General features: G+C 42.8%; 1 protein-coding gene across 3 annotated transcripts in view; it reads right to left on the bottom strand.

The window, feature by feature from the left end:
• Window positions 1-1,218: 1,218 nt before the first annotated feature.
• Window positions 1,219-27,448, bottom strand: part of FAM151B (family with sequence similarity 151 member B) — a 110,937-nt gene continuing 84,707 nt past the window's right edge. For 2 of the 3 annotated variants that reach the window (XM_073624430.1, XM_073624431.1), the window contains exons 4-6: window positions 25,280-25,497; window positions 5,663-5,798; window positions 1,219-2,845 (exon numbers count right to left, since the gene is read on the bottom strand). In XM_073624430.1, the coding sequence (XP_073480531.1) occupies window positions 2,677-2,845; window positions 5,663-5,798; window positions 25,280-25,497 (523 nt within the window). In that variant the 3' untranslated portion in view covers window positions 1,219-2,676. Of the gene's footprint in view, window positions 2,846-5,658; window positions 5,799-25,279; window positions 25,498-27,448 lie in introns of those variants that run through there. The other variant, XM_073624432.1, reaches the window with a different exon arrangement.

Genomic DNA, 27,448 nt, shown 5'->3' with positions numbered 1-27,448 from the left:
CCTACCCACCATTACAGTAAGCAATACAAATTTTGATTCTCTCTAACATTATGGCCTTCCCTAAACTGTGACTTTGTTTATGTCCCATAAATGCACTTTTTGATCTCTGCTGTCTAAAAGCAGCTGCCTTGCAATGGTCTCCATTTGCACAGTAACAGTTACTCCATCTTCCAAGGCAAAGTAGGTCACTGTCTTCTATTGCATAGCAGAAGTCTTCTATGACACAGTAGTAGCCCATCACTAGTAAATGTAGTCTCCTACATCACAGCAGCAGTCAAATTCTATAACACAGCGATCCCATTTTTAAAATATATAATGTGTATGGGAGGGAAGGCATGTCAGTACAGATCAGGCCCCTTAAAGTGGTTGTAAACCCCATTCATGAAATATGACCTGGGCACATATATCTGTAGTGTTTACTTGTCTCTCTCCAAAGCTTTTAGTGTCGTATCCTTCTCTTGCTCCATTCCTCTGCTATCAGCATGATAACTTTTAGCAAGCTCTCCATCACACAAGATAAAAGCAGCTGGAAATTTGTGTCGGGGAGGGAACTTAGAGATAGAGAAGCAGAGAGCTTGTCTATTGTTAGTACAACTCTGCATGTTCCTTCCTTCCTTTGCCTATGTGTAGGGGGGTGTGTGCCTTTCCTCCAATCAGCTCTCACACAGTGTATGCCCAGAGTCCACACCCACTGCCGAATAAGGAAGAAAGATTTGTAACAAGGTGTGCACTTTCTAAAGAATGTAGAAAGGGAAAGACAGCAGATATACAAGTAAAACTTATGTAGGGAGATTTGTTTCATCTCTGTGTATCAGCTCAGGCTGTTAACTTCACGGGGTATATGTGAGGGTGCACAACCACTTTAACACTCTACCCATATACACCTAAGCCGCACCCACGTTTCCCTGCTGCACACTCAGCTTAGTGTCCCCCTTTTACATCTTGCAAAGTTGGGAGGAATAAAAGAGCAACAGATTTTCAAAAGAGGAAAACCTTCCCAGTAAATGGAAGGTTAGGAGCAGCCAGGCACCTTCAGGTCAATAAATAGAAGAATAGAGTACGAACTTGATTTGGGCACTGATTTAGGCACTGTTTTTCTAGTTTAATTAAGTGATTTATGCACATTAGGGACTCACTACCAATAAATGTATGCAGCATTACAGCTGTGCATGGTCAGGCTTTAACCTTACTCAATATGAAAAGACCATGCAAGATCTGTTTTGATAAGAACATTTTTAATAGACTAGTACCAAATCAATACATCATAGATATTTTCAAACCTAAAAATATATACTCTCTTATAACAACCCCCAGCTTTATAGTACTCTACCAAAAGGAACGTTTGGCTCAAGGCTCACAACACTCCTGACTGGGCCCAATTCCAAAAAAATGCTTTGACAAGCAAGTATGAAGCTCACTTTGCAAATAAATACTACAATTAGGCATTGTGGTTTTGTGCATTATGTAATTGTGTCTTTCCTTGACTATCTGCATTGGTATATTTTCTGCTGATCTGCACTTCCTGGCTTGTCTTGTGACTCTGCGACTCCCTTCTGTACGGATTCTATTCTTCCCTACAGTGATGCCACTGTCTTGAATGAACATGCTACTTTGCTTGATCACTATGCTTTGTTTCTGACTTTAGCTGGTTTCAGATCTTGCGTCCCATTCCTGGCACCCCTACTACATCACTATTTAGATTATCCTAATATATCCTTAGGGCTATTGACTAGGCGTGAATAATGATAGTAAAAAATGTAGAGTGAGCAACATAGTTTATCCAGCTATAAAATAAACGCCATCACAGAGACCCTGGTTTTTAGGTAGCTTTGTGTGCAAGTGTCACAGATTACAAATGTTAAAGATAAAATTGTTCCCTTACATTGTTCCTAAAACTAGGAGTTCATCTAACTCCCCCCAAAATGGATTTTAGGTGGGTCGCCAATTTTTCCATACTTGCAGCATTTTTAAATAGATAAAACGTGGGCCAATGCAGGTATTGGAGATGAGTACTAAAAGCGGAGTGCCACTCATTTTTAAGTTTATTACAAGTCAGCAGCTACAAAAAGTGTAGCTGCTGACTTTTAATAAACAGACACTCACCTGTCCCATGGTCCAACGATGCAGCCGCACCAAGCCTCGCTCCTCTCCCTCTCCGCGGTGCCAGCATTGCAAGTGTGGGCAGCTTGCGGCTTCACAACCGGGTTACGCATTGCGAATGTGCGAGCCATGCTGCGCCTTCTCAGTGGCCGGGCAATCTTCTGGGACCTGTGACGTGTCACAGAAGATTGCAGGGAGGGAGGGGGAGAGGAGGAGTCGCCTAGGCAGCGAGAGCAGAAGTGGGAGCTGGGGGGGGGCCTGTCAAAACTAGGTACCTGCCTCCCCCCCCCCCCCCCCCCAAAAAAAAAATGACATGCCAAATGTGGCATGTAAGAGGCGTGCTTGAAGCGGAAGTTCCACTTTTGGGTGGAACTCTGCTTTAAGTTCTAATCTTACCCGATATTTAATCTAAAACCCTAACCCTTGCATTACCCTTACTTCTAATGCCATGTTGAGCTCTTCAAGAACCGTGTCAGTACTGAAAGTATAAAGGCCATAATGGCGTTAAAACCACAAGGTCCCTGCACCAAAATGAAGCAGCCACAAGATGAACAGACCCAGTTTAATTATCATATTTTAAGAGAGTTGCTTTTTAAATTTCTGATCCACTGTCTCCTTGAATTGACTCTTGTGAGGCTCAAATAAATCATAAAATATCTGGTGTTCCGTAGAGTGCTCTCGGATGTATAACAGGTCCTCCACTGAATAGATGTCGTCTTTTCCAGCCCAGACAGTCAAGCTGTACCTGCAATAAGTCATTGTTATTGATTATCACTCTCCGTGCTGAAGTTGAGTTGACAAGTGAACAGTGTTATGACTTGCTTCTAAAAATACCCATTGCTCAATAGGTCTCCATCTAGAATGCAGTAAGCACCATGATTACAGATTAGTAATTTTACTGGTCAATCATGGTTTCGTACTTGGGTAAAGAACAAATTGGCTCAGTGACACAAAGCAGCCAAACTATTGTATATTTGCGGAAGAGAATGGTGAGATTTAATCATTGATATTTCAGATCTTAGCACTCTTTTTCATTTTTACATTCACATTTAATGTTTTTTATCAGTAAAAGACTAAACATAACTAAAAAGACACAACCACACCTAAACAGTTATAGCTGGTCTTATCTATTGTTGTTAAAGGCATAACACCAGGAAAGTGGTATATGTGATTACTTGCACAATAAGTTAGGTTCAATATGTTGGTTGTTCTAGCAGGTCCATGAGAATTAGGATAGCCGAACAATACTGTGCAGGTCAAGATGTCATCACCACAAATGTTTCCCGACATTTGTGAACACCCATACTGGGTCTATGAGTTCATTTTCTTTTCGTGTTATCTTCATGATGAAGCTTTCTGGATTTTTAGGTTACAAACTAGAATGTCATTGGGACTTAAATCGGTAGTAAACCCCTTTCATCAACTTTCTTTTAAATTAATTATTCCAAGGAATTGTATTGTGTGCTCTGTGTGCCCAGCTTCCTACCTGCTTGCTTTCAGTGTAATCACTCGATTTGTGTGCAATGACGTCACCGGCACATGCGCTGCTCGCCCGATCTTTCCGGCAAGCTCTTCATGCCAGAAAAAATTTTTTATATATGCCGGGGCTGCGTCATTTCCTTAGCTCGGCGTCAGCCCTGATATCCCACGATACTATTACCCCCTTTCTGAAGTAAGACAGCAGCAGGATCGGTGTGCATCGGCTCCTATTGGCTAAAGAAGGTTGCCATGGTAAAGACGGAATGAAAACGAGGCTTGGATTCGGGAACTACTACGCACATGTGGAATTATTGACATGGAGCCCGAGTGAGGGCAGAAATGCAATACTATTCAGACGTGGAAGACAGCAGTTAGAATGGTGGTGGCTGTAAACAAGCAGGAGCTTGTTAAAAAACATTTTAATATCCAGTAAGAAAGTTATTTTTTTCCTTATATATGCGGCGCATATATGTAATTACTTATTTATAATTTGGGGTGTAATGATATGAGTTTACTACCGCTTTAATTATGGGTGGTGCATTGACCTGCACATATAGGGCTTGATTTACTAAAGGCAAATAGGATGTTCATTTAGCAAGGGAATTTTCAGCTTGCAAGGAATTTCTCCCTCTACTGACTTCCATCGCCCAATCATGTGCAAGCAAAAATACTGTTTTTTTTTTTAGTTGCATGTAAATTTTCAACACATTCACTAAGCTAGTAAAAATCCCCTTGCATAGTGAACAGCCGGCTTGCCTTTAGTAAATCAACTCCAGAGTATCTACTTTCATCCGTTCCTGCTTACTGTGTGCATTTTAGTATTCTTACATACAGTATTTGTGCTTTGAGTTTATTGAATTTTATGCTTTTTGTATTGTTTTTAAGTACTCTCACTCCTCTTTCTAGGAATTCCAGTCTGAGGTTGTGTGATGTTTTTCCACTTTTGACGACTAGATTTTGTATATAAGAGGAAGTGAGCTTTTGTATATCCAGCTGGGATTATGTGATATGTGATATATAAAGATTACTATGGATTTGAATTGGGTGCTGGCTTTTTGCAGTGTGAAGATATACTAAAGTCTTTTACACACTACAAGTTTTTTTCGTTCAACCGAAACCCCCGGGTTGCGATCTCCCCTGCTGTTCTATTGTGTTCTGACAAGGGGATGCCTCCCCCGCCAGAACACTCCGTTCAGCGGCTTCTGATGGACCGGCTGCAGTACACACGGGCTGAATGTTGGCCGGTTTCTTCTGAACTGCCTAATGCCCCCCTGACATTCGGCCCATGTGTACTAGGCTTCAAAGCCCAAGTCCAGGAAACGTGAAAATCATCCCTTGCAGTGGAGCCATTTGCACAATGCAGGGGTTATTTGCTCGTTTAGGTGTAGGGGACTTGTTAAAGTAGATTTACTTACCTGGTCCCTACAGCATCTTCTCCCTATGCTCCGGTCCAAGGTCCTGATGTCATTGAGACCAATGCAGGGTCCACCACTGGTGAGTGGGGGAAGTGCCACCTGCCAGGGGAGTAGGGGATCTGGGAAGTAAAAGCGCTTTTACTCTCCTCTGGACTAAAACAAGCAATTAACTGGGATCATTTTTAAGTTTCCTGCAATTTGTCTTTAAAACTCAACTGTATGGGAAACAGCTAAATACACTGATAAATACATATAAGGGAGCTGCTTCTCCAACCAAAGGATTAGAATATTTGTCCATCGAGCCCTGAGATTTACACTGCCAGACAGCACAGAAGTCTTGAGACCGGATGTTTCTCAACAAGTTAATTGTTTCTCTACCAGTTAATTGATGCAAGTATGTCTTGACCTTGCCCCTACTCTGTGTTTGGACAGGGAAAGATAAGCCACAATGAAGAGCTCACCTCTGTGTATCCCTCACTTTTTTTTAAATAATAAATTACAGTTAATGTGCTACATCTATAGCACACAGTATACTCAGAAAAAACAAAAAACAAAAACCAGGTATGAACCTGACAGTGGTAGGGGGCGAGGCAATGATTATGCAGTCACCACATAACATAATACACAACTCATAACCTATAAAATATTACTCATCTACATAGGATTACCTGTCTGAGGTCTGCAACAGCCACTGCAGCGCAGGCCAGGACTGTCTCACTAGTGCCGCCCTCACTGGGAAAGTCACTTGTTGGCTTAAAGTATTACATATCTCTGCCATTTCTTTAGCCATCTCCCAGCTGTATCCTGCAAAACCAACACATACTTTATTAAGCATTTTAAAACTGTCATCACTTGCACTATTTCCTGCCGCAAAGGCTGGCCATGACCATGATTTATGCACAATGTGAGTTCATGAATCTTATAAAAAGAGCATTCACAGGCACTCATCTTTCCCCTAATTATCAGGTGAATCCACATCCAATCAATCTGTCTGAGCACCCCATCTCAAAGGTCTGTGACATAGCTATGAATGGTGGAGGGAGAGCTAGAGATGCATACGGGATATCTCTACAAACAGTAATGCAACAAGCACTACCTCAGCAGGCATTCTATCATCCAGGTGAAGTATGTGGGCATTGCATAATTCATGATTTTAAAAAGTGTATCTAAACTCAAACACTTAGGCTACTTTCACACTGGGGCGGTGGGTGCATCGGCGGTAAAGTGGCGCTATTTTTGCAGCGCTTTACTGTTAATTTAGCGCACTATTCGGCCCTAGCGGAGCGCTTTTATCCCCCGCTAGCGGCCGAGAAAGGGTTAAAGCCACCGCAAAACGCTGCTGCAGCAGCGCTATGCCAGTGGTATAGCCGCGCTGCCCCATTAATTTCAATGGGCAGGAGAGGTTTAGGAGTGGTGAATACACCGCTCCTTCACCACTCCAAAGCTGCTGCTAGCAGGACTTTTTTTATCGTCCTGCCAGCGCACTTCTCCAGTGTGAAAGCCCTCAGGGCTTTCACATTGGAGAGACAGTAGCGGCTTTTTCAGGGCGCTTTGCAGGCGCTATTTTTAGCGCTGTAGCGCCTGCAAAGCGCCCCAGTGTGAAAGCGGTGTTAAAGTGGTATTAAAGTCAAAGTTTTTTTTTTTATTAAAATAAATAAACCATGATATACTTAGCTGCTCTGTGCAACAATATCGTACAGAACGATCCCTTACCTCTTCTTTGGTGGTCCCCCGCTGACGCTCTACACTCCTCCTCTCTTTCGAGTGCCCCCATAGTAAGCCGTGCAGGTGTTTTCCCTCAATTTCTGTTGTGTCTACAGAACTGGAAGTGAAGGAAAGTATTCCCAATAGAATAAAGATAGGGGAAAAAAAAACTGACAGGGGTTTAAACCCTTCCATACTACATACAAAATGAAAAAATGTCATGAAAAAAAGTGTATGAATCATGTGGGAAAATGTGTGAATAATAAATAAATGGAACCGGCGCCAATTAAAAAATAAAAACAAAGGAAAAAAAAGGGTTGCTGCACCTGAAATTAGTGAAGACTAATTAAGAATGAATGCTGTGGTAAAGGGCTCTCCCAATGCTATTAAAATGCAAAAAGTGATTTATACAAATGTGTAAAATAATGTGATTTCACAAGGTCTTAAATGTTTACAAGGATTAAACCCCTTTCACAAAGGGTGGACTCTGCTGACTCTGCTCCCTGCTGGGGATCCCCTGCTGATCAGAGCAAAGTGGGCGAATGACACACCCATGTCCGCTCAGTGTTTGCAGAGTGGACACTGACAGAGCCCACTCTGCTCTATGGGCAGCTGCAGTTTTACACCTGACTGCCCTCTGATCGGATCCACCTAAACAGAGGACGGACGGACCCCCTTCCATTTTTTTTTCTATAAAGGGACTGGAGGTAGGCGGGCAAATGGCTTTTACACCCACATGCCCATAGGGCTGAATGGACCATCTGATCAGGTCCACCTGACAGGCGGACCTGATCGGACCCTTTGTGTGAAAGGGGCCTTATTGTATAAAATTGTATTTTATATGTGGAGGATGTATTTACACACTCAAAACAAAGATGGATGGATACATGAGGTAAATCAAGGGACCCCTCAAAACTTAAAAGATAAGATCATTTTTTAGAAAAAAAAATAATAAATGCACATTTGTTTGCAGGTAAAAAAAATATGCATTTATTATTTATTATTATTAACAGATTGCTGGTGCCATGCAGGTCTCCAGCAGATCTGCCATTGTATCTGTGTGCCCATATATCCCGTACGTGCAGATACAATCTGACAGGAAGAGAGAATGAACTACCACGCTGTGGTAGTTCACTGAAAACCACAAGCCAACAGCCGATGTGATTAACGAGATTAAAGCTGGATTCACACTATACAACTTGTTTTGTTCGATTTCCTTTAGATTTACCAAAACTATGTAGTTCAAGGGCTTGCCTGATTGCATACAAAATGAAACTGTTAAGGTTTGACCTCATATTATATGGTTTTGGTAAATCTAAAGGAAAAAATTGAAAGAATATTGTATAGTGTTCATCCAGCCTAAAGCGGATGTCCGCCCACCCCACGAAAAATTTAAAGTCAAGAGCTACAAATACTGCAGCTGCTAACTTTTAAAATATCGACACTTACCTGTCCAGGATGCCCACGATGTAGGCTTTGCAGCCAATGTTCCCTACTGCACATACGCGAAGCACACTGCGCATTCCAATTGGTCCGGCGATGGAGAAAAGAGGGAGGGGGCCAGACTTCTGCTGGACCTTGCCACAGCGAGGTCCAACAGAAGCGGAAGCGAAGGTGTCAAATGTGGCACCTAAGGGGGGGGGAGAGACGAATAAGCGGAAGTTCCACTTTTGGGCGAAACTCTGCTTTAAGGAGCACCATAAACCTGGATACATTCCCTGGAGCTGGCTGACCACTTGCCTTCAGAAACGCTTCCACTCACATGCATATGATCTCTTAGGGGGATATTTTGATTCGGTAAGCGGACAATTTTCACATTTAGAGCACAGCGGTGACACACTTTTCATTGTGGATTATTTCAGCTATACTACAGTTTGTTGTATTTGCATATGGGCAACAAGAGTTTCACTTATCTAGTGACACTTTGCCATTTGAACATTCACTATTGTTTGATTTTGCTTAGTGCACATCGTTTATTGCATCTGTTACCGAATCATTTTTAGGATAATATTTCAGTCAAAAACAGAGCATCTTATTTATTTTACAACAGAAGCTTGGTGTTGGAAAGTTCAAGAAACTCTAACCGATCTGGTGCAGTGAGCACATAGAGTTACTGGGGGTACCTTATCCTTGAGTGCATACATTCTCAAGATTAGTTATCTTACTCACGTAGCAATGGTGGACGTAGAAGCAGGGTGTCCTTTATGAGACCCTGCTGGCAATAAAAAAAAAAAAAGTCATTTTTTTTAATAAAGGAATGCGACTCTCAGATAAATCCGGATAGTTCTGACCACATTCAGAAAATAAAGTGCAATTTCTTTGGGATCCTTTGGGGCAGAACACCACGAAGGAAGGACAATGTCCTAGACCTCCTCTGTAACTCTAAACAGGTTACCTGTAAAAAAAAATTGAAAGCATCGCCTATGGAGATTTTAAAAAGTATCGTAGTTTGTCACATCGGAGCACCGCATTAGTGGTACCCTGGATAGAATTTTCTGCAGATTATAGAGTTTATGAAATACTGGACTACACACTTCTTTAAAGTTTATCTAAACCCAAAAACAACACTAGGACAGGAAGTGTTAAGAACTGCAGAACATGTCCCCATTAACACCCACCTAACTTAGAGCTATTCTGTAGTTCAGAGGCTCTTAAGTTTTTAGGGTTTACATACATTTTAAATTAGAGATGCACCGAAACAAAATTGTGTTATTGCCATTTTGCCAAAAAGAGAAAAAAGGTGCAAATAATGGTGAAATGGTGCCTAAAATGCACGCGATTTTTCCACACCTTTACCACAATTTTAAAAAGCTTATGATGTTTTTCAAAGGCCATGCGAGTCAAAAAACACATCAAAAACGTAACACAGGTGCGTTATTGATGCGTTCTTGCTGCAATTTCAATGCATTTCAACGGGGATGTGCGTTTTTGGTGTGATTTTTTTAACTGACCAACAATGCAGCAAGCAGGATTTTGAACACCACAATGGAAGCGCAACGGACTGGTGTGAAGACATACATAGAATTTAAAGGGATACATTTTTCTTGAACTTTTCTTGCACTAAAGGTGCCAATAATGGCCGACAAATTCATATTAATTTAAAATTCATGATATTAATTAAAAAGTTGAATATAATACATTGTTAGAGAGTAGTGAGGCGCTGACAGTTAACTCAATCTAACCAATATGTGACGTGAACTCTTGTGATAGGTAAACCTAGTTAATCACTCCTAATAAATAACCATTAAAATAAATATAAAGTGACTTCAGTGCATAAACCAATTAGACGTTACTGGGTGTAATATAGAATATAATACAATTCTATATAAAAATATATTTAAAAAAAAAAAACTCTAATTTTCGGTTTTCGGCCAAGTGCATCCTGCATTTTCGGTTTCAGCACCAAAATTTCCAATCAGTGCACCTCTATTTTAAATGTGTTTAGTTCCAAAACAATAATTTACTGTTGCTTAAATTAGATCCATTTGATATTATTTAGGCATCTAATTATAAGACTGAGAGAAGTTTAGGACCTGCCACAGCACTACTAGAAACCATAAGAATCTACAGTAGAGGAAAGCCAGTGAATAAAGTTTATCTATTCTGTCTCATCAACACTATTGTATATCTGGCAAAATAAGAGATATTATTACATACAGTTTTCATCTATTTGTTCTTACTTTCATCAGCTCCATTGAACAGTTTTACAGCGAACACTAAAGCTGTTAAGTGATGTCCTTGGGGCTCTGACGCAAAACGCACAAATAGAACGTACCAAAAGAAAACACTTAGCAACAAGTATAAATGTATTTAAATAAAAAGACTATAACCCAAGGAGCGTGGTGTCCTAATTATAAACCACTTCCTCCAGCTATGGAAAAAAACCCTTCAGTATATGAAAAATAGATTTAAAAATTAAACATACAACAAAGATAATTGCGCATCACCTCATATTGTATATCTACTATATTAAAATCACAGCATATTAGTTAAGATCATCTCAGAGGTATAACTGTGTGCTAAACACTAAAATGCTGCCACATTCTACAGTATGTGCCTTTGCTGCCATTTGATGCTGGACTGGGAAGCTAAAAAACATTCTGTAACAAAAGGGGGCAAAGAAAGCTACATAGTACAATGATACCTTTGTAAAAATAGTGCACTTCTTAATATAAGTGTGGATACAGAGGGGCACATGTAAGAAAGCTCTGCATCAGAGTCCCGTGATGTGTCCAGTATAAAGCCTGTGCAGCCACAATGCAATTTTGAGTTCACAAATGCGCAGATGTGAAAGCAGCATAAATAGGCGTGAGTGTTTGCCATGTGTTTCCAGAATGTATGTCAAGGCACGTGTTTTGCGTTCGGAAATGCGCAATGCGAATGCAGCCCAAATGGCCATGCAAGCATGTGTTTTTTGAGTGAAAGGGGTGCCCTATGCATGTCGCATGTTTACGCGTGAAAAACGCACAAAAGATGAAAGCAGGGAACACATGTTTTCTGCTGCGCTCAGGTGTGAATGAGATGTGCTTTGGAGTAACCTGGAAGGAGAGGTGAGGGTTAAATGAAAAAAAAAAAAAACACAACACCAATCAAAGTTGCAAAGGAATTGCTTCTTATCACATGCTGATACAACTTCTGTGTGTTAACACAGGAACCCTGAATATCCACTGGAAGGACAGATCCTGAAGCTGAAACTCAAATACTTTGGCCACCTAATGCAAAGAGAGGACTCTTTGGAAAAGACCCTGATGCAGGGAAATATGGAAGGAAAAAGGAGAAGAGGACGACAGAAAACAAGATGGATAGATAGCATCATCGAAACAATAAACATGAAGTTAAAGTGATTGTAAAGGTTCGCGTTTTATTTTTCTTTTAAATAACAGAGTGGCCCCGAACACCGACTTCTAGGGTCTCTCGGCGGCTCTTGTGGCTCCTCCTCTTATCGGATAACCCCCTAGGAGAATTGCTCTCCCGGGGGGATTACCTTGCGGGCACGCTCCCGAGTCCAGCATTTGCGTCCATAGACACAAATGCCGGATTCGGCCCCGCCCCCCCTGGCACCCGCCTAGTTTGGATTTGATTGACAGCAGTGGGAGCCAATGGCTGCGCTATCAATCTATCCAATCAAGAGCCGAGAACACCGGGCAAAGGAAGAGCACGTCTCCGCCAGGGGAAATTCCAGGGCCCAGGTAAGTAAAACGGGGGGTGGGGGGGGGGGGGGGGCTGGGGGGCCAGTGACTACCAGGTGTTTGTTCACCTTAATGCATAAGATGCATTAAGGTGAAAAAAACACAAGGGTTAACAACCACTTTAAGCAAGCTTTGGGAGGCAGTGGAGGACAGAAAAGCCTGGTGAGCTATGGTCCATAAGGTCACAAAGAGTCGGACATGACTAAACGACTGAACAACAACAGGAACATTTTCCAAAATTGCAGCATGCAGAGTCACATCGCTCAGGACAGTCACCATTAAAAAACAGGCGATTTCCCTTGTCATGCAGTGCGTTTTTTTAAGCATTTTGGTGCGTACAGAAAAAATGCAGCATGTTCCACCTTTGTTGATTGCACTGGAACGCACTGCACTGGTGTGAATTATGCCATTGGAATCCATGTTAACTACAGCAGGCTGGAACATTTTTCTTGAACTAATAAATTTGTAACAGTGAATGTGGTTTTCGTTCAGGAAAAGAAGTCTATTAGTTCCAAAAATCTAATGTTTAAAGCAAATAAAAATGTAAAGTTTTTTGAATTATATTCTTTAAGTAATCAGAGGTATAGATCATTTTTGTATGAATATTTGTACAAACCTTCTTTCGAAAATCTACTAGTCACTAGTGTATGGCCAGCGAAAGACCCCTTTCACATTGAGGTGTTTTTCAGGTGCTAAAGGGCTAAAAATAGCACCTGTAAAGCGCTTGAAATACACCTCCCCTGTCACCCCAATGTGAAAGCCCGAGTGCTTTCACGCTGGGGCGCTGCGCTGGCAGGACCTTAAAAAAAGGTCCTGCAAGTAGCATCTTTGGAGCAGTGTATACATCGCTCCTCCACCACCCCTGCCCACTGAAATGAATTGGCACCGCTGCCGAAGCGCCTGCAAAGCATTTTGGCAGCGGTGCTATGCGGGCGCATTTAACCCTTTCTATGTCTGCTAGCGGGGGTTAAAAGTGCCCCACTAGTGGCCGAATAGCGCCGCTAAAACGACGGTAAAGCATCACAAAACTAGCTGCGCTTTACCGTTGAGACGGCCCATGGCTCAGTGTGAAAAGGGTCAAATAGGGCAAACTAGTTCCACCCACATCCTTTCTGAATGTCCAATTTGCAATACGCTGAAAAGGAGAAAACCTTTATGCATCAAAAATGCAAAATAGACATTTCTCTAGCACCGTTTACTATCATTGCAAAAATAAAGTGACATTATAATCATATATGGCTGACCCTGTCTCTTTTAAGTCACAAAAGATAACAGAAATCATGAAACAGAAAGAATTTATGCAAGATTTTATGTCCATTAGTGGCTTGACTAAATGCCTAGACATTTAGAACCATTTGATTGTTAATAAAGAGGGAGAATCAGCTAATCTGAACTCTGATCCTACCCTTGACGAATGATAATGACACCAAACGCCTAGGCATGTGTTCATGCGATTGGGCAATCATGGGGTCCAAAAGTAATAGTTATAGTAATAGATATAGTGAACACAAGTATTTAACTTTAGCCTCGGTTCACATTGATGCGATGCAGAATACGCACAGGAAATCGCTGCGTTCCCGCATCGCACGGCAATCGCACTGTGTTCATGCGACCTGCTGCGGGTGTCAATTAAAAGTTGATACCCCAAAATAAGGTTGCAAAACAGTGCACTTACATGAATCGTATCAGATGGGTATGAACTCCCATGCAATCCAATTCCAGTGCAGCAAAAAAAATAACTGTGCGGATGCAGTGCGATTTCAGCCATACAAAATGATGGGCTCAAAGCGCACTGAACAGAATAGCCAATATGATTTGCACAGGAATGTGGTGTGATTCCTGTGCGAATCACATGCAATGTTACAGTGTGAACCGGGGCTTAAAGTGGTTCTGAAGGCAGAAGATTTTAATCTTAATGTATTCTATGCCTCAGCTCCCCAATACTTAACTGAGCCCCATCTTAAAACAGTGATGTTGCATGAGAGACCCGGCTGTCTGGGACACGCCCTCCTGATTGATTGACAGCAGTGGGAGCCACTGGCACCTGCTGTGTCTCAGCCAAAGTCAGTGAGCCAATGACTAAAGAGAGGGGGCAGTGCCAAGCCACAGCTCTGTGTCTGAATGGACACACAGAGCAGCAGCTTGGCTCGGGTGCCCCCATAGCAAGCTGCTTGCTGTGCAGGCAGGTGGGTAGGGCAGGAGCGCTGGCGAGGGACCCAAGAGGAGGATCAGGGGTGCTCTGTGCAAAACCACTACACAGAGCAGGTAAGTATGACAAGTTTGTTATTTTTATACAAAAAAAAACAAGACTTTAATATCACTTTAAGGGGAGTGAAGTTGGCACCATAAAGGAGCATTCTTATTCGGATACAGATCTATTTTATGGCTTTAAAGTGATTGTAAAGGTTCACGTTTTTTTTTTTTAAATAACAAACATGTCACACTTACCTCCACTGTGCAGTTTTGCACAGAGTGGCCCTGAACACCGACTTCTGGGGTCCCCCGGCGGCTCTCGCGGCTCCTCCTCTTATCAAATAACCCCCTAGGAGAAGCGCTCTCCTGGGGGTTACCTTGCGGGCGTGCTCCCGAGTCCAGCAATAGACACGAATGCCGGACTTGGCCCCGTCCCCCTCGTCATTGGATTTGATTGACAGCAGCGGGAGCCAATGACTGCGCTATCAATCTATCCAATCGAGAGCCGAGAACCCCGGGCAAAGGAAGACCACGTCTACGCCAGGTGAAATGCCAGGGCTCAGGTAGGTAAAACGGGGGTGGGGGGGCTGAGGGGCCCGTGACTGCCAGGTGTTTTTTCACCTTAATGCATAGGATGCACTAAGGTGAAAAAACACAAGGGTTTGCAACCCCTTTAACTGTAAAGAAAGTGTTTTATTCCTCTTCTAAGCATTACTGTCTGTCCTTTTTGTTACCCCCTCATGAGCAAGAAACTCTACTATATTTTAGGGGTCCTCCTGTATGTGATTATCTGACGGTAAATGAATAGGACATAAATATGAAAACCCACCTTCAACCAAAGCTTGTCATTAACATTTGGATAACGTAGTCAAGGGTTATCCCCACCAACTATTGCTGACCCTTTCTAATAAATTTCTCCTAACCTCCTGTTTCAGTGACCCCAGAGGGTAAACAATCGACTAAGACACAGAAGAAAAAAAAAAAAAACATGGCAAGCTTTAACCTTCCCCACTGTATTAAAAAGAACAAGTGCCAAAATAAATTTCTGTATAAATGTTGGTGAGATATTATGGTAACCGGTCATACGCTGGAGGTGAGAACTTCCAATGATGTGACAGACATTGACCCACTCTAACCAAAACTAAGTTTTTTCTGGAGTTGGGCATTACCTGATGGAAAGAAGGGCACTCTATAAAACACATAAAACTGGTACATACTGTATACGCAAAGACCAAGCTGTCAGAAAAACATTATACTATCTGCTAAGAATTTTTTCCTGTGTCTATTTTCTCCGACTAAGAGAAGTGATGTTCATGAATAAAAATGTTAAACATCACAGTGATGTAAATGGCTTTATATATAGCAAAGTACTTTATTTCCGAAGATCATCAACTCACACAAGTGAAAGCACATTTGTCCTTCACAAGATAACTGGCTTTAAGTCTGTGGCAACATCATGAACACCAGTCTCAACCTCTTCTGTTATTCACATGGAGGAAGTTCTTTGTCCATAACAAAAAAACAAAAAACAAACAGATATCTGCACTTGGTCAGAGAATCAAAGTAATGCGTATGTTGGCAACAGAATAATTACATTATTTCTCTCTGGAACAAATTCTCTGAACTCAGGAAGAGGCAACTCTTTCAATGATAATCCTAATGTTCAGGGTCATATGTGCTATATGCTAAGAATGACAAACCAACAGACGTAATATTAGGCACACTATCTTAAAAAAAACTATTTCTGGTTTAACTTGAAGTCCATTTGCCATTTCAAACACTTATTATTATTATTATAATAAAAAGAAAAAAAAGAAAAATAATCACCTATTTCACTAAAACGATAGGGTGTGTCTTTTGAACCGTGAGCCATTCCAAATTCCATGCTGGCGATCAGATCGGAGTGTTGACTGATGAGATACCATCTATATGATTACCTTTGGAGGAGAGATGCCCTTGTGCCGATTTGGTGATCATATCCTGCACTTACTTAGCGAGATCGACTCCATACCTCCGGTAAGGGAGTCCACTCCCTCTGGTAAGTGTGGTTTTTGCCCTCTTTACCTTGGTGACGGTGCACAACGATAGGGGTGCTTTGAAGATTGTCACATGATCATTTATTCACAGAAGATGAACTCTGTTCTCCTCACTGGAGTGTTTATATTTTGGACTATTTTACTACAGACGGTTTGACTTCTCGCTGTGGTGTTATCACTTTGCATGATACTTTTCTAGGCTTTACATTGTTTGCTTGCACATGTGTGCATTTTAAAGCACTGCATTATTTTGCCTATAGATTTGTACTTATTTAAGCACTGCACTATTTATTACATACGCTCTTTAAAACAATATTTATTTTAACAGAGATCAGAACCCAGGCAATCCTTCTAATACAAACAGAAAAACATCGAGGATGGATAATGATACTAGTTTAGCAAATTCTATAAAGGAAACAAAAAGTAGAAAAAGTACATGGCAAGGGGCGTGGCCTGAAGCGGCATGGAATAGGACGCTGAGACGCTGAGCTCCGCCGGACACACATCCTTTCCAGCATATCCTCCCGGCATTACCGCATCCAGACGCCCCAAAATCAACACCCCACACGGGGCAAACATAAGAAATATGTCGCCACCAAAAAAAACGGCCACCACGACAGCCAAGCTGGATCAGTACCGCCATCAGGAGCGGAGCTCCCCAGGCCAAGATGGCGGCGCCGCGAGGAGAGAGGAGACGGCGGTGAATGCAGACACTAACAAGGTACTAGAAGCAATAACTGTTTGTCAGGAAGCTATTGCTGCATGCCAATCCTCCCTCACAGCCAGAATAGAGGAGGTTAAAGTGGACATCTCCTTAGTGAGACAGGATTTCCAGAAGCTCAGGGAGAGAGTCACAGAAACGGAAACTAGGATTAGCATGATGGAGGACTCCCTCCCCCCTCTTCAGCATTCCAGTGAGGCCATGCAGGCACAAGTGAACCAGCTCCTACAGAAACAAGATGACCTTGAGAATAGAATCAGGAGGTGCAACCTCAGATTCATAGGCCTCCCAGAGGGAGTAGAGGGAAGGGACCCCCCGGAGTTCTTGGAAACTTTATTATGCGACACCTACGGCAGAGCAGCATTTTCCTCTACATTTACCGTCGAACGTGCACACCGCATGTCAGGCAGACCTCCACCAGTGGGCGCTCCACCTCGCACCTTTATTGCCAAATTCCTGAACTATAGGGACAGAGATAGTATACTACGTCTCAGTCGTGAAAAAGGCAATATTCCATATGGCAATAAAACAATAGCTGTCTTCCCAGATTTTTCTGCAGAAGTACAAAGAAAACGCAAGACCTTCATGGAAGTGAAGCGCCGCCTGCGTATTAAAAACATCAAATATGCAATGCTCTTTCCAGCCCGCCTGCGAGTGGAAGGAGAAAACAGAGCCCATTTCTTTGAGGATCCTGAGGAAGCCATTGCCTGGCTGGAACGAAGAGATGCATAGAGGCTCGATAGTAGGATGACCCGGCTTAATTAATGGCAGCAAGATGGGGCAATAGACTGCATGTGGACATTGCTCTCTGCTACACCTGCCCCGAAATGACAAAAACCTCACACACGGTTCATCAACACTTGATTTTGGTAAGGCCCTCTGTGTATGTGTGCCGCTTGGATGATTCTTGGCGCAACAGAGGCCAGTTAAGTATACATTTTATTCTCCTCCTTGTGAAGATATACCTGGACAAAAAGCTCCCAGAGAGTCAGGATGCACAAACGACATGTCTGGAGTGTTATCCTAATTCCCCTACCCTTTTTTTTTTTTTTTTTTTTTTTTAATATAAAAATTTTTATTTTCATTTTATTTTATACTTTTTAAGCCATACCTCTCCGGCGGAGGAAGGCAACTGGCTAATGGGCTCACTGCAGTAAGTGGGCCCAGTTCTACGGTATGCTCTGTTATGCAGCGCAGTTTCGCCCTATCATACCCAACCTAAGATGGTTTGCAACATGTGACGTCATACAGTGTGCGTTAGTTGCCATTGCGGAGATGAGGATTACTCTCTCTGCCCTGGCAACATTAGCAATCTTTCTTACTCTTTTTACTCACCATACTTTTTCTGCAGGTTGGACGATGTTTATGCCATGTTGGCAGTTAATGGGGAAAGCCCGCACCAGTTGGGGAATGTGTTGGGCAGGGAGGGGGGTTTGCAATATATATCATAATGTAAGACGAAATCCCTACATTTGGCTCGTTATACTTGTATTATGCTTGCTACCAGACGCTAAAAATACAAAACTATACCTCATTTTATATTTGCCCATGTTAATTCTCAAACAATATGTAGTGGTGGACGGAAGTCGTGGAGCTCAATATTTACAATATCTTATCATATGGCTACCCTAACATTTCTCACATGGAATGTACGTGGGGTGAGAGATCCAATTAAAAGATCTGCGGTATTCACTTTACTCAAACAGCAACGAGCCGATGTAATGGTTTTGGTAGAGACACATGCTGAGGGCTCTGTTCAAAGAGCGCTCAAACGCCCTTGGCTGGGATGGATATACCATTCCGTGCACACCTCACACTCTAGAGGAGTTTCCATTCTTATTGCCAAACACACCCAGTTTGAGCTCCACGGCTTGGTGTCGGATCCACAAGGTCGATATGTCTTTTTAAAAGCCAAGTTATATGGTGAAATAATCTTATTAATGGCATTCTATATACCTCCACCATTTCAGACCTCCATTCTTGTAGAAGGGTTTAATTTTATGGCCTTACACCCTAATATACCAACGATGTGGTTGGGGGATTTCAATAATGTTTTGGACCCTACACTAGATAGAATGACTAACTCCCCTATACCTAACGCCCCTCAACATTTAACAAGATTTGCAAGATTATTGCAGGATTTTGGTTTGGTGGACGCGTGGAGATGCAGGAACCCCTCATCCCGGATGTATTCGTGCTTCTCCGCGTCCCGCCGCACTATGTCTCGTATTGACTTAATACTGATTTCTAGAACGCTCCTTCCCAAATTGATAGACGCAGGTTTTTCTCCTAGATCACTATCTGACCACTGCCCATGTTGGGTTAAACTCTCCTTTCATCATAACAGACCACCATTCTCTTGGAGACTAAACCCTTTTTGGCTAACTCTTTTTACAGCAGATGATGATCTCTCCTCACACTGGTCACAGTTTTTTGAGACCAATGTAGGATCAGCATCCCCCCAGATAGTCTGGGAAGCTTTCAAAAAGCACGCTCGCATGACACTTACTACTCACATTAACAAAATAAAGCGCACCTCTGGGGCAGTTATTACTGCGGCCACAGAGAATCTGCTTTCAGCCGAAAAGGCATTTACAGAAGACCCCACTCCAGATAAGGCAAATAACCTCAAGCTTTGCTCTAGGGTCACTGACCAACTCTTGTACGAAAAATCTAAAAGAAAACTTTTTTCCAAAAACAAAAGCTATTTGAGCAAGGGGAAAGAGCAGGCAAACTACTAGCCTATCTTGTACACCACGAAGACAGACCCCCAGTCGTAATATCGCTTTACTCCCCTGACGGCACTCTTATGACAGAACCGCACCAAGTCACAACAAGGTTTCGAGACTTCTTTACTACACTTTATACTTCCAAGGCCCCTACGGATAATACCTTAATGGAAGCTTTTTTAGATGATATAAGTATCCCCCACCTAACGGAAGCTCAAATAGAGATTTTAGAGGCCCCATTGACAGCAGAAGAAATTACCAAAGCCATTAAGGAATTCCCCAAAGCTAAGGCTCCTGGCTCCGATGGATTACCAGTAGAATTCTACTCCTCTCATTTAGAAATACTTGTTCCCCGACTACTACAACTTTATAACTCTATCTTTAATAGCTCCTACTTGCCAGCGTCTATGCGGGAGGCTATAATAGTACTAATCCCCAAACCCGGCAAGGATCCGCACCTCCCGGAGTCTTACCGCCCTATTTCCCTGCTACAGGTAGATGTAAAAATAATAGCAAAAATACTAGCCATACGCCTAAACACAGTTATATTGTCCCTAATACATGAAGACCAGGCTGGCTTTATGCCAGGGCGAAATACATCTTTTAACCTCCGTAGATTGTTTATCAATTTACAAGCAACACATGACAATCCAGGGTCCAGAGTGGTTGTAGCTCTGGATACAGCCAAAGCATTCGACTCCATCGAGTGGAACTACCTTTGGACCTGCCTAGCTCGTTTTGGATTCGGCCCCAGATTTATAAAATGGATCCAACTCCTTTACCAAAACCCAGTCGCAAGAGTAGTGGCAAATGGCTGGCCGTCTGATCAATTCTCCCTATTCAGAGGCACCCGACAGGGATGTCCTCTGTCGCCATTGTTATATGCCCTAGCGGCGGAACCATTGGCAATTGCGATACGGGCACATCCGGGTATAGTGGGACTCCGGAGGGGTGAGGTAGTGGAAAAAATCAGCACATATGCGGATGATACTCTGCTGTACCTGGATGACTCACAGGAATCTCTCCCAATAGCCTTAGACCTGATAAAATGCTTCGGAATGTTCTCTGGACTAAGGATTAATTGGGATAAATCCCAGATACTCCCTCTAGATAGTTTCCCACTAAGCCGAGACAGGACCACACTTGCTTTACAGACAGTAGACAAAATAAAATACCTAGGAATACAAACAACCCGGGATCCATCAGACTACATCTCCCTTAACATAACGCCACTGATCGATATGATCAAACAGAAAACACAAATATGGGCACGTCTCCCACTTGGAGCGACGGGTCGAATTAACCTAATAAAAATGATCCTACTCCCAAAAATCCTGTATATGATTTGGCATTCACCTGTATACCTCATACTCAGGCACTTTAAAGTAATGGAAACTCTACTCAAGCCGTTCGTCTGGGGTAATTCTAGGCACAAACTACCCTGGCAAAAGTTAAAGAACCCTACTGACCTAGCTGGACTGGCACTCCCTGACTTCAATATGTACTACCTCGCATCTCAGCTTTCACAAATTTTCCACATTGACAAAACAGACTGAAACAGATTTTTATTTCTTTTATGCCCAAAATGGATACAACAGACTCTAGACCCATTATTATCAATGATGGAGGGGAGAGCTGGTGAGGGCTTGGGAACGGACCGCAGATCATTACTATACCAATATAAGAAAATTTGGGACATAGCATCAAAAAAACTTTCTATTGAATCACCGAACATTTATACTCCCATATGGCACAATGAGTCCCTCCCAGAGTTTAGACGTATGCAGGACACCGAGATATGGAGCGCTAGAGGAATAATATACCTGACACACATAATAAATAATGGGAGATTGAAAACATTTGAAACTCTAAAGTCGGAATTTGCATTACCCAACTCCATGTTTTTTAGATACATACAATTAAGACACGCCTTTCATACACAATACCCCACAGACGAACTTACCCTAAATGACAATCCATTAATGGCCGCCATAAAATTCCCAGATCCCAAAAAAATGATCTCTCAATTCTACGCCATGTTAACTACTCCACAGGCAACTGTCCAAGCATATGCTCTGAAAACTAAATGGGAAGATGAAATAGGTATTATTGAGGATGATGAGTGGAGCGATGCCCTAGATACATGCAAATTAGTATCCCCTAAAATAGCAGACCGGCTCACTCAGATATTCATCACACACAAATCTTACCTCACGCCACTTAGGATCTCAAGATATAAGAGGAACCAATCCACTAACTGTCCAATGTGTAACCATGCCGCAGGCACCTTCTTTCACCTAATATGGCATTGTCCTAAGATCCAACAGTTTTGGTCTCAGATTATAAAATTCCTACATGATACCATGGGCTCGCCCATCACACTACAACCAAAACCGTGTTTATTGGGAATTTTTCCTGACCCGGAAATTAACAAATTTACTAAAATATTCTTACAAGAATCTCTCTTCTCAGCTCGTAAGGTAATAGCCAGAGTATGGATGAGGCCCACACCACCAGAATTTTCACAATGGGTGCTAGAAATAAATAATTCTCTGCCATACAAGAAAATAATTTATTCCCATAGAGGATGCCCTACCAAATATGAAAAAGTGTGGGAGAGGTGGCTCAGCTCCCCAGATACCTGCACCGAAAGGACCTAAGCTACCCTGGTTCACGAGCCTTACATTTACAGTGCTCCTGTTTCCGATCGAGGTCCCTACACCACAATGTATTGCAAAATGAGGTCATGTTAGACAAATGAAGTCAAAATAACATAATAGAATGTATACACTATCAACTTGAATGTCTTACTCGTTATGATACTCACATGGGGGAAAAGTTGTTTTGGGGGGGCTTTTTTTTTTTTTTTCTCTTTGTATTTAGTGATAATACATTAAGCTATATATACTGAATGTAATCCATGTCAAGATTTCAAGTTGTATGTAATCTCCTGTACTTGTTCAATAAACAGAATTTTACGGAGTAAAAAAAAAAAAAGTACATGGCAAGCCATATGAAATTGTACAGGAAAATTGCACTATTGTGCTCAAAGCCAGTGTACCGTCACACTTCTGTGCTCACCGCCACCGCACCAACACATACTTCTATCCTGTTCAATGATTTAACACACTTTTGCTAGTGTCTAAATCAGTGTTTCTGAACTAAAGTCCCCATGGCGGCCCAATGGGTCAGGTTTTCAGGATTCTCCTCAGATGAAATGGCTGTGGTAATTACTAAGGCAGTGAAACTGATCATACCACCTGTGCAAAAAACATTGGAAGCCTGAAAACATGACCTGTTGGGGCGCCTTGAGGACTGGAGTTGAGAAACCCTGGTCTAAAACTGGTCTATCTTTAGGGTGTCTTGATACTCAATGGAGTTGATTTACAAAAACTTGAAAGTGCAGCTCTGGTGCAGCTCTGCATAGAAACCAATCAGCTTCCAGGTTTTTTCTTTGTTAAAGCTTAATCACTTCCCGCCCGCCCACAATCATATGACGTCGCAGACTGAGTGGGGATATCTGAACGATGCCTGCAGTTACAGGCATCATTCAGATATCTTCTTTTAGAGCCGGCGATTCCCTTCACCGCAAGAACAATCATAGCAGCTCAGCCCCTTGATTGTTCTTACAGGCGGCGAGAGGGAACGCCCCCGGTGCTTCTACAGACTCACCCGTGCGATCGGTGAGCCGGAGAAGGAACCAACCGGCGCCGGATGTTGACGATATAGATTTCCAGAGGGCCAGATGGTCCCTGAAGTCTCTATGATCGTTCGCAGGCCGGGCCTGTTATGACGTCATGCCCAGCCTCTGCATTTGAAAAAAAATGCCCCTGCCTTGGCAGGGAAGCTGAGATTTTTTTATTTTTTATTTCAGGCCTCTCAGCTTAGGAGGTGAGATCTGGGGATTTATAGACCCCAGATCTCACTGTAAAGAGGACCTGTCATGCCATATTCCTATTACAAGGGATGTTTACAGTCCTTGTAATAGGAATAAAAGTGATCAAAAAAAGTAAAAAAATCAAAATAGAAAAATAAAAAAGTAAAATTCACAATAAAAAATTAATGCATTTTAAAGCGCCCCCGTCCCCGCTCGCAGTAGCGAATGCATACGTAGGTCGTACTTGCATATGTAAACAACGTTCAAACCACACATGTGAGGTATCACCACGAACATTAGAGCAAGAGCAATAATTCTAGTGCAAGCCCTCCTCTGTAACTCTAAACAGGTAACCTGTAAAAAAAATTTAAAGCGACGCCTATGGGGATTTTAAGTACCAAAGTTTCACAAGCGTGCACAATTTTAAAGCGTGACATGTTGGGTATCTATTTACTCAGCGTAACAATCTTTCACATTATGTAAAAATTTTGGGCTAATTTTACTGCTTTTTTTTTTTTTTTTTTTTAATGCATTGTTTTTTTTTTCCAAAAAAACTTGTGTGAAAAATTGATGCGCAAATACCGTGCGAGATAAAAAGTTGCAACGACCACCATTTTATTCCCTAGGGTCTCTGCTAAAAAAAAAAAAAAATCTATAATGTTTGGGGGGGGGTCTGAGTAATTTTCTAGCAAAAAAAAAAAAAAAAATAATTTTTACATGTAGGAGAGAAGTGTCAGAATTAGCCCGGTAGGCAAGCCGATTGACTACCATGTACAGCTGTACCAGATTTTGCACTATACAGTTTTAGTAAATCAACCCCACTGTTGGCTAAAATAAGTACATTTGCAAAAATTGTACTAGTGGAAAAAAAACACACATTACTGTCCAGGAACATGATAGTCTGGAATATAAACACAGAAGTTCTCAAAAAAGATCACTTATCCGGCGCTTAGGGAAATATACTAATAAAGTGGAAAAGCAGCTGCTATAGTAAAAACAAACATTTCTAAAAAGGAAGCAATCAAAACTACAATTAAAATAAAATTAGATTAAAAAATGGTTTCAAACTTCAGCAGCGCTAAAGGTTTTGCATAAAAGCTTGATAGTCTGTAAATCCAACTGAAACTGAAATTCAAAAACAGTCTTTTGCATATAACAGTTCATAAATGATTCATCAGCTGGTGGTGGGCGCCTATTGATAAAGACGGATCCACGAAACGCGTCTAGGTGTACTACACGGCTTGCTATACAGGTCATTGGCTCTGATTTCTCCCCGGGAACCACCATAGATGATTACAGCTCGCCGACAGGTGGTGAGATTAACAGAACCGAATGCACCCTGCTACCATTTATTGGATGCTCTTTTTATCATTTGTTTGTAAGTTTAATGTATTAAGGGAAGGGGGTCTTTTGGATAATAAAAAGCTTTACAGTTTTACACTATGAGGCTTCAGCTCTCCTTTCTTTGCCCAAGTATTATGGAAAACTCTCAGCTGATTGGATCCTTGTGAATCAGAAGACGTGAGTGTCTGTTTCCATTTCAGCTGATCGTTTGAGGATCGGACGGATGTTCGTTTGGCAGTGATCGTAGCCACCCCATACATACTATGAGGCTTTGATTGATCTTTTTCTGGCAAGTGCAATTCCTAGAGGGAGCATAAACACTAGATGTATCAATGGTCGAACGTTTCAAACAGCTGATGAATCATTAATGAACTGTTATATGCAAAAGACTGTTTTTGAATTTCGGTTTCAGTTGGATTTACTATCAAGCTTTTATGCAAAACCTTTAGCGCTGCTGAAGTTTGAAAGACTATTTTTTAGTCTGGAATATACCTGCATTTTTTCGTCCTGGTAGCCATCCAGTGGTCCAACCCAATGAAAATGTCACATCTGGGAAAAATAATGACACAGTCTGTAGGAATTCTGTGGCATCTACTGGATTGGCACTTCCTCCAGGACCTGGCAGTATGTCAGCATTTATCCATATAGGCTGTTTAATGCTATTCTTCAACATATCCAGGATTTTCATGGATGGCAACACCGCTTCCAAACTGCAAAAAAAAAGAAGGATTTATATACATTATTATTAGTAAAGATGAAGCACATTACTCGGCTGGAGATTAAAAATCCGACACTCTCAAAATTGTATTAGATAAAGAGGACTTTCCAGTCACCATAGCTTTTGAACAGAGCGAAGACTGTACCACATACAATGTGACAGGCAAGTATAATATCTCTTCTTCACAGGATAACATTCTTTGCCAATTCTTATTCTTGTGACCGGGTCACTTTAACCACTTCAATACCCGGCCATAGTCAAATGACGTCCACAGATGGGATCTCCCATCCTGGGTGGTCGTCATATGACGACCTCGGCTTTCCGCCGCTACTGCGGGCCCCTGGGGGCCCGCAGAGCGGCGATCGGGGTACCGTTGTGTCCCCCGGGACACAGCCGTTCCCCGATGGGGGTATTGAAGCGGTGGTGGCGGGCGTCGGAAGCGGAGGATCTGTCAATGCAGAGCGGCATTGGGAAGCGGCATGTATCTGTGTTCGTTCGTGCCTCCGGTGGCGCGCAGAGCGGTGATCGGGGCTGAGGCTTTTCCCCTGGATACAGCTCAGCCCCGATCACTGTAGCCAATGACATGGCTCTTCACCACATGACTGGCTGTGTCCAATCACAGCCGGTCACTAATTTAAACAACACAAACACTGTGTGTGTAACTGCTGTTGCTGGGCTCTTCTCCTCACACACTGATCCAGTGTGAGGAGAAGAGATCAGCTAACAGTGAGTTACCTATTATACATGTACTACTGTGCCCAGATTGCCCCCCCCCCTAAATAAAGAGTACCTGTCATCAGGAGTACCTGTCCATCAGGAGTACCTGTCCATCAGGAGTACCCGCCACCTCACCACCTGCCACCAGAGTACCTGCCACCTCACTACCTGCCACAAGAGTACCCGCCACCAGAGTACCCGCCACCTCATCACTTGCCACAAGAGTACCTGCCACCAGAGTACCTGCCACCTCACCACCTGCCACAAGAGTACCCGCCACCAGAGTACCCGCCACCTCATCACCTGCCACAAGAGTACCTGCCACCAAAGTACCCGCCACCAGAGTACCCGCCACCAGAGTACCCGCCACCAGAGTACCCGCCACCTCATCACCTGCCACCAGAGTACCCGCCACCAGAGTACCCGCCACCAGAGTACCCGCCACCTCATCACCTGCCACCAGAGTACTTGCCACCTCACCACCAGAGTACCTGCCACCAGAGTACCTGCCACCTCACCACCGGCCACCAGAGTACCTGCCACCTCACCACCTGCCACCAGAGTACACACAGCCAGTCAGCCACTATGTCCAGAAAGGTGTACACCCCAGAAGAGGCATACCAAATACTGAGTTTGACCGATGAGAGCAAACTGGGAGCTCTCACCGCTCAGTTCTGATTCAGATTCTGGTTCGGAATATGAGCCCCCCGAAGGCAGCACATCAGGATCCGAATCAGAGGAGGAAGCAGTTCGCCCAAAAAGATGACGGTCTGAACACCAGGCAGCTACCAGCAGTGCCAGCGGCGGTAGACCCCAGGAGGAGGGGCCCAGTACAAGCGCTGCTAGACCCCAGGAGGAAAGGCCTAGCACAAGTGCACGCCAAAGAAGTAGGGCCCAAACCCATCTTCCAGATTCCTTGGCAAACCCATTGTGGCTGCCTTCTACCACAGGGTCAGCCACGATCCCCCTTTTACAGCACAGCCAGGTGTGCAGGTCAACACTGCAGGATTTTCCCAAATGGATTTTTTTACATTTATTTTTCCCCGACGGTTTCATTCAAGGCATCGTGGACCAAACTAATCTCTTTGCCCAACAATTCATTGCAACCAACCCCAGCTCCAGCTATGCCCGCCCTTTTGAATGGAGACCCCTAACAGTAGTGGAGCTAAAATAGTTTTTAGGCCTAACCCTCAACATGAGGCTTACAAAAAAAAAAATGAAATTCA

The sequence above is a fragment of the Aquarana catesbeiana genome, linkage group LG01 (genome assembly GCF_042186555.1).
Source record: "Aquarana catesbeiana isolate 2022-GZ linkage group LG01, ASM4218655v1, whole genome shotgun sequence".
In the NCBI taxonomy this organism is placed as follows: Eukaryota; Metazoa; Chordata; class Amphibia; order Anura; family Ranidae; genus Aquarana; species Aquarana catesbeiana.
Note: the sequence above shows the minus strand (reverse complement) of the source record. Positions and strands in the feature narration are given on the sequence as shown.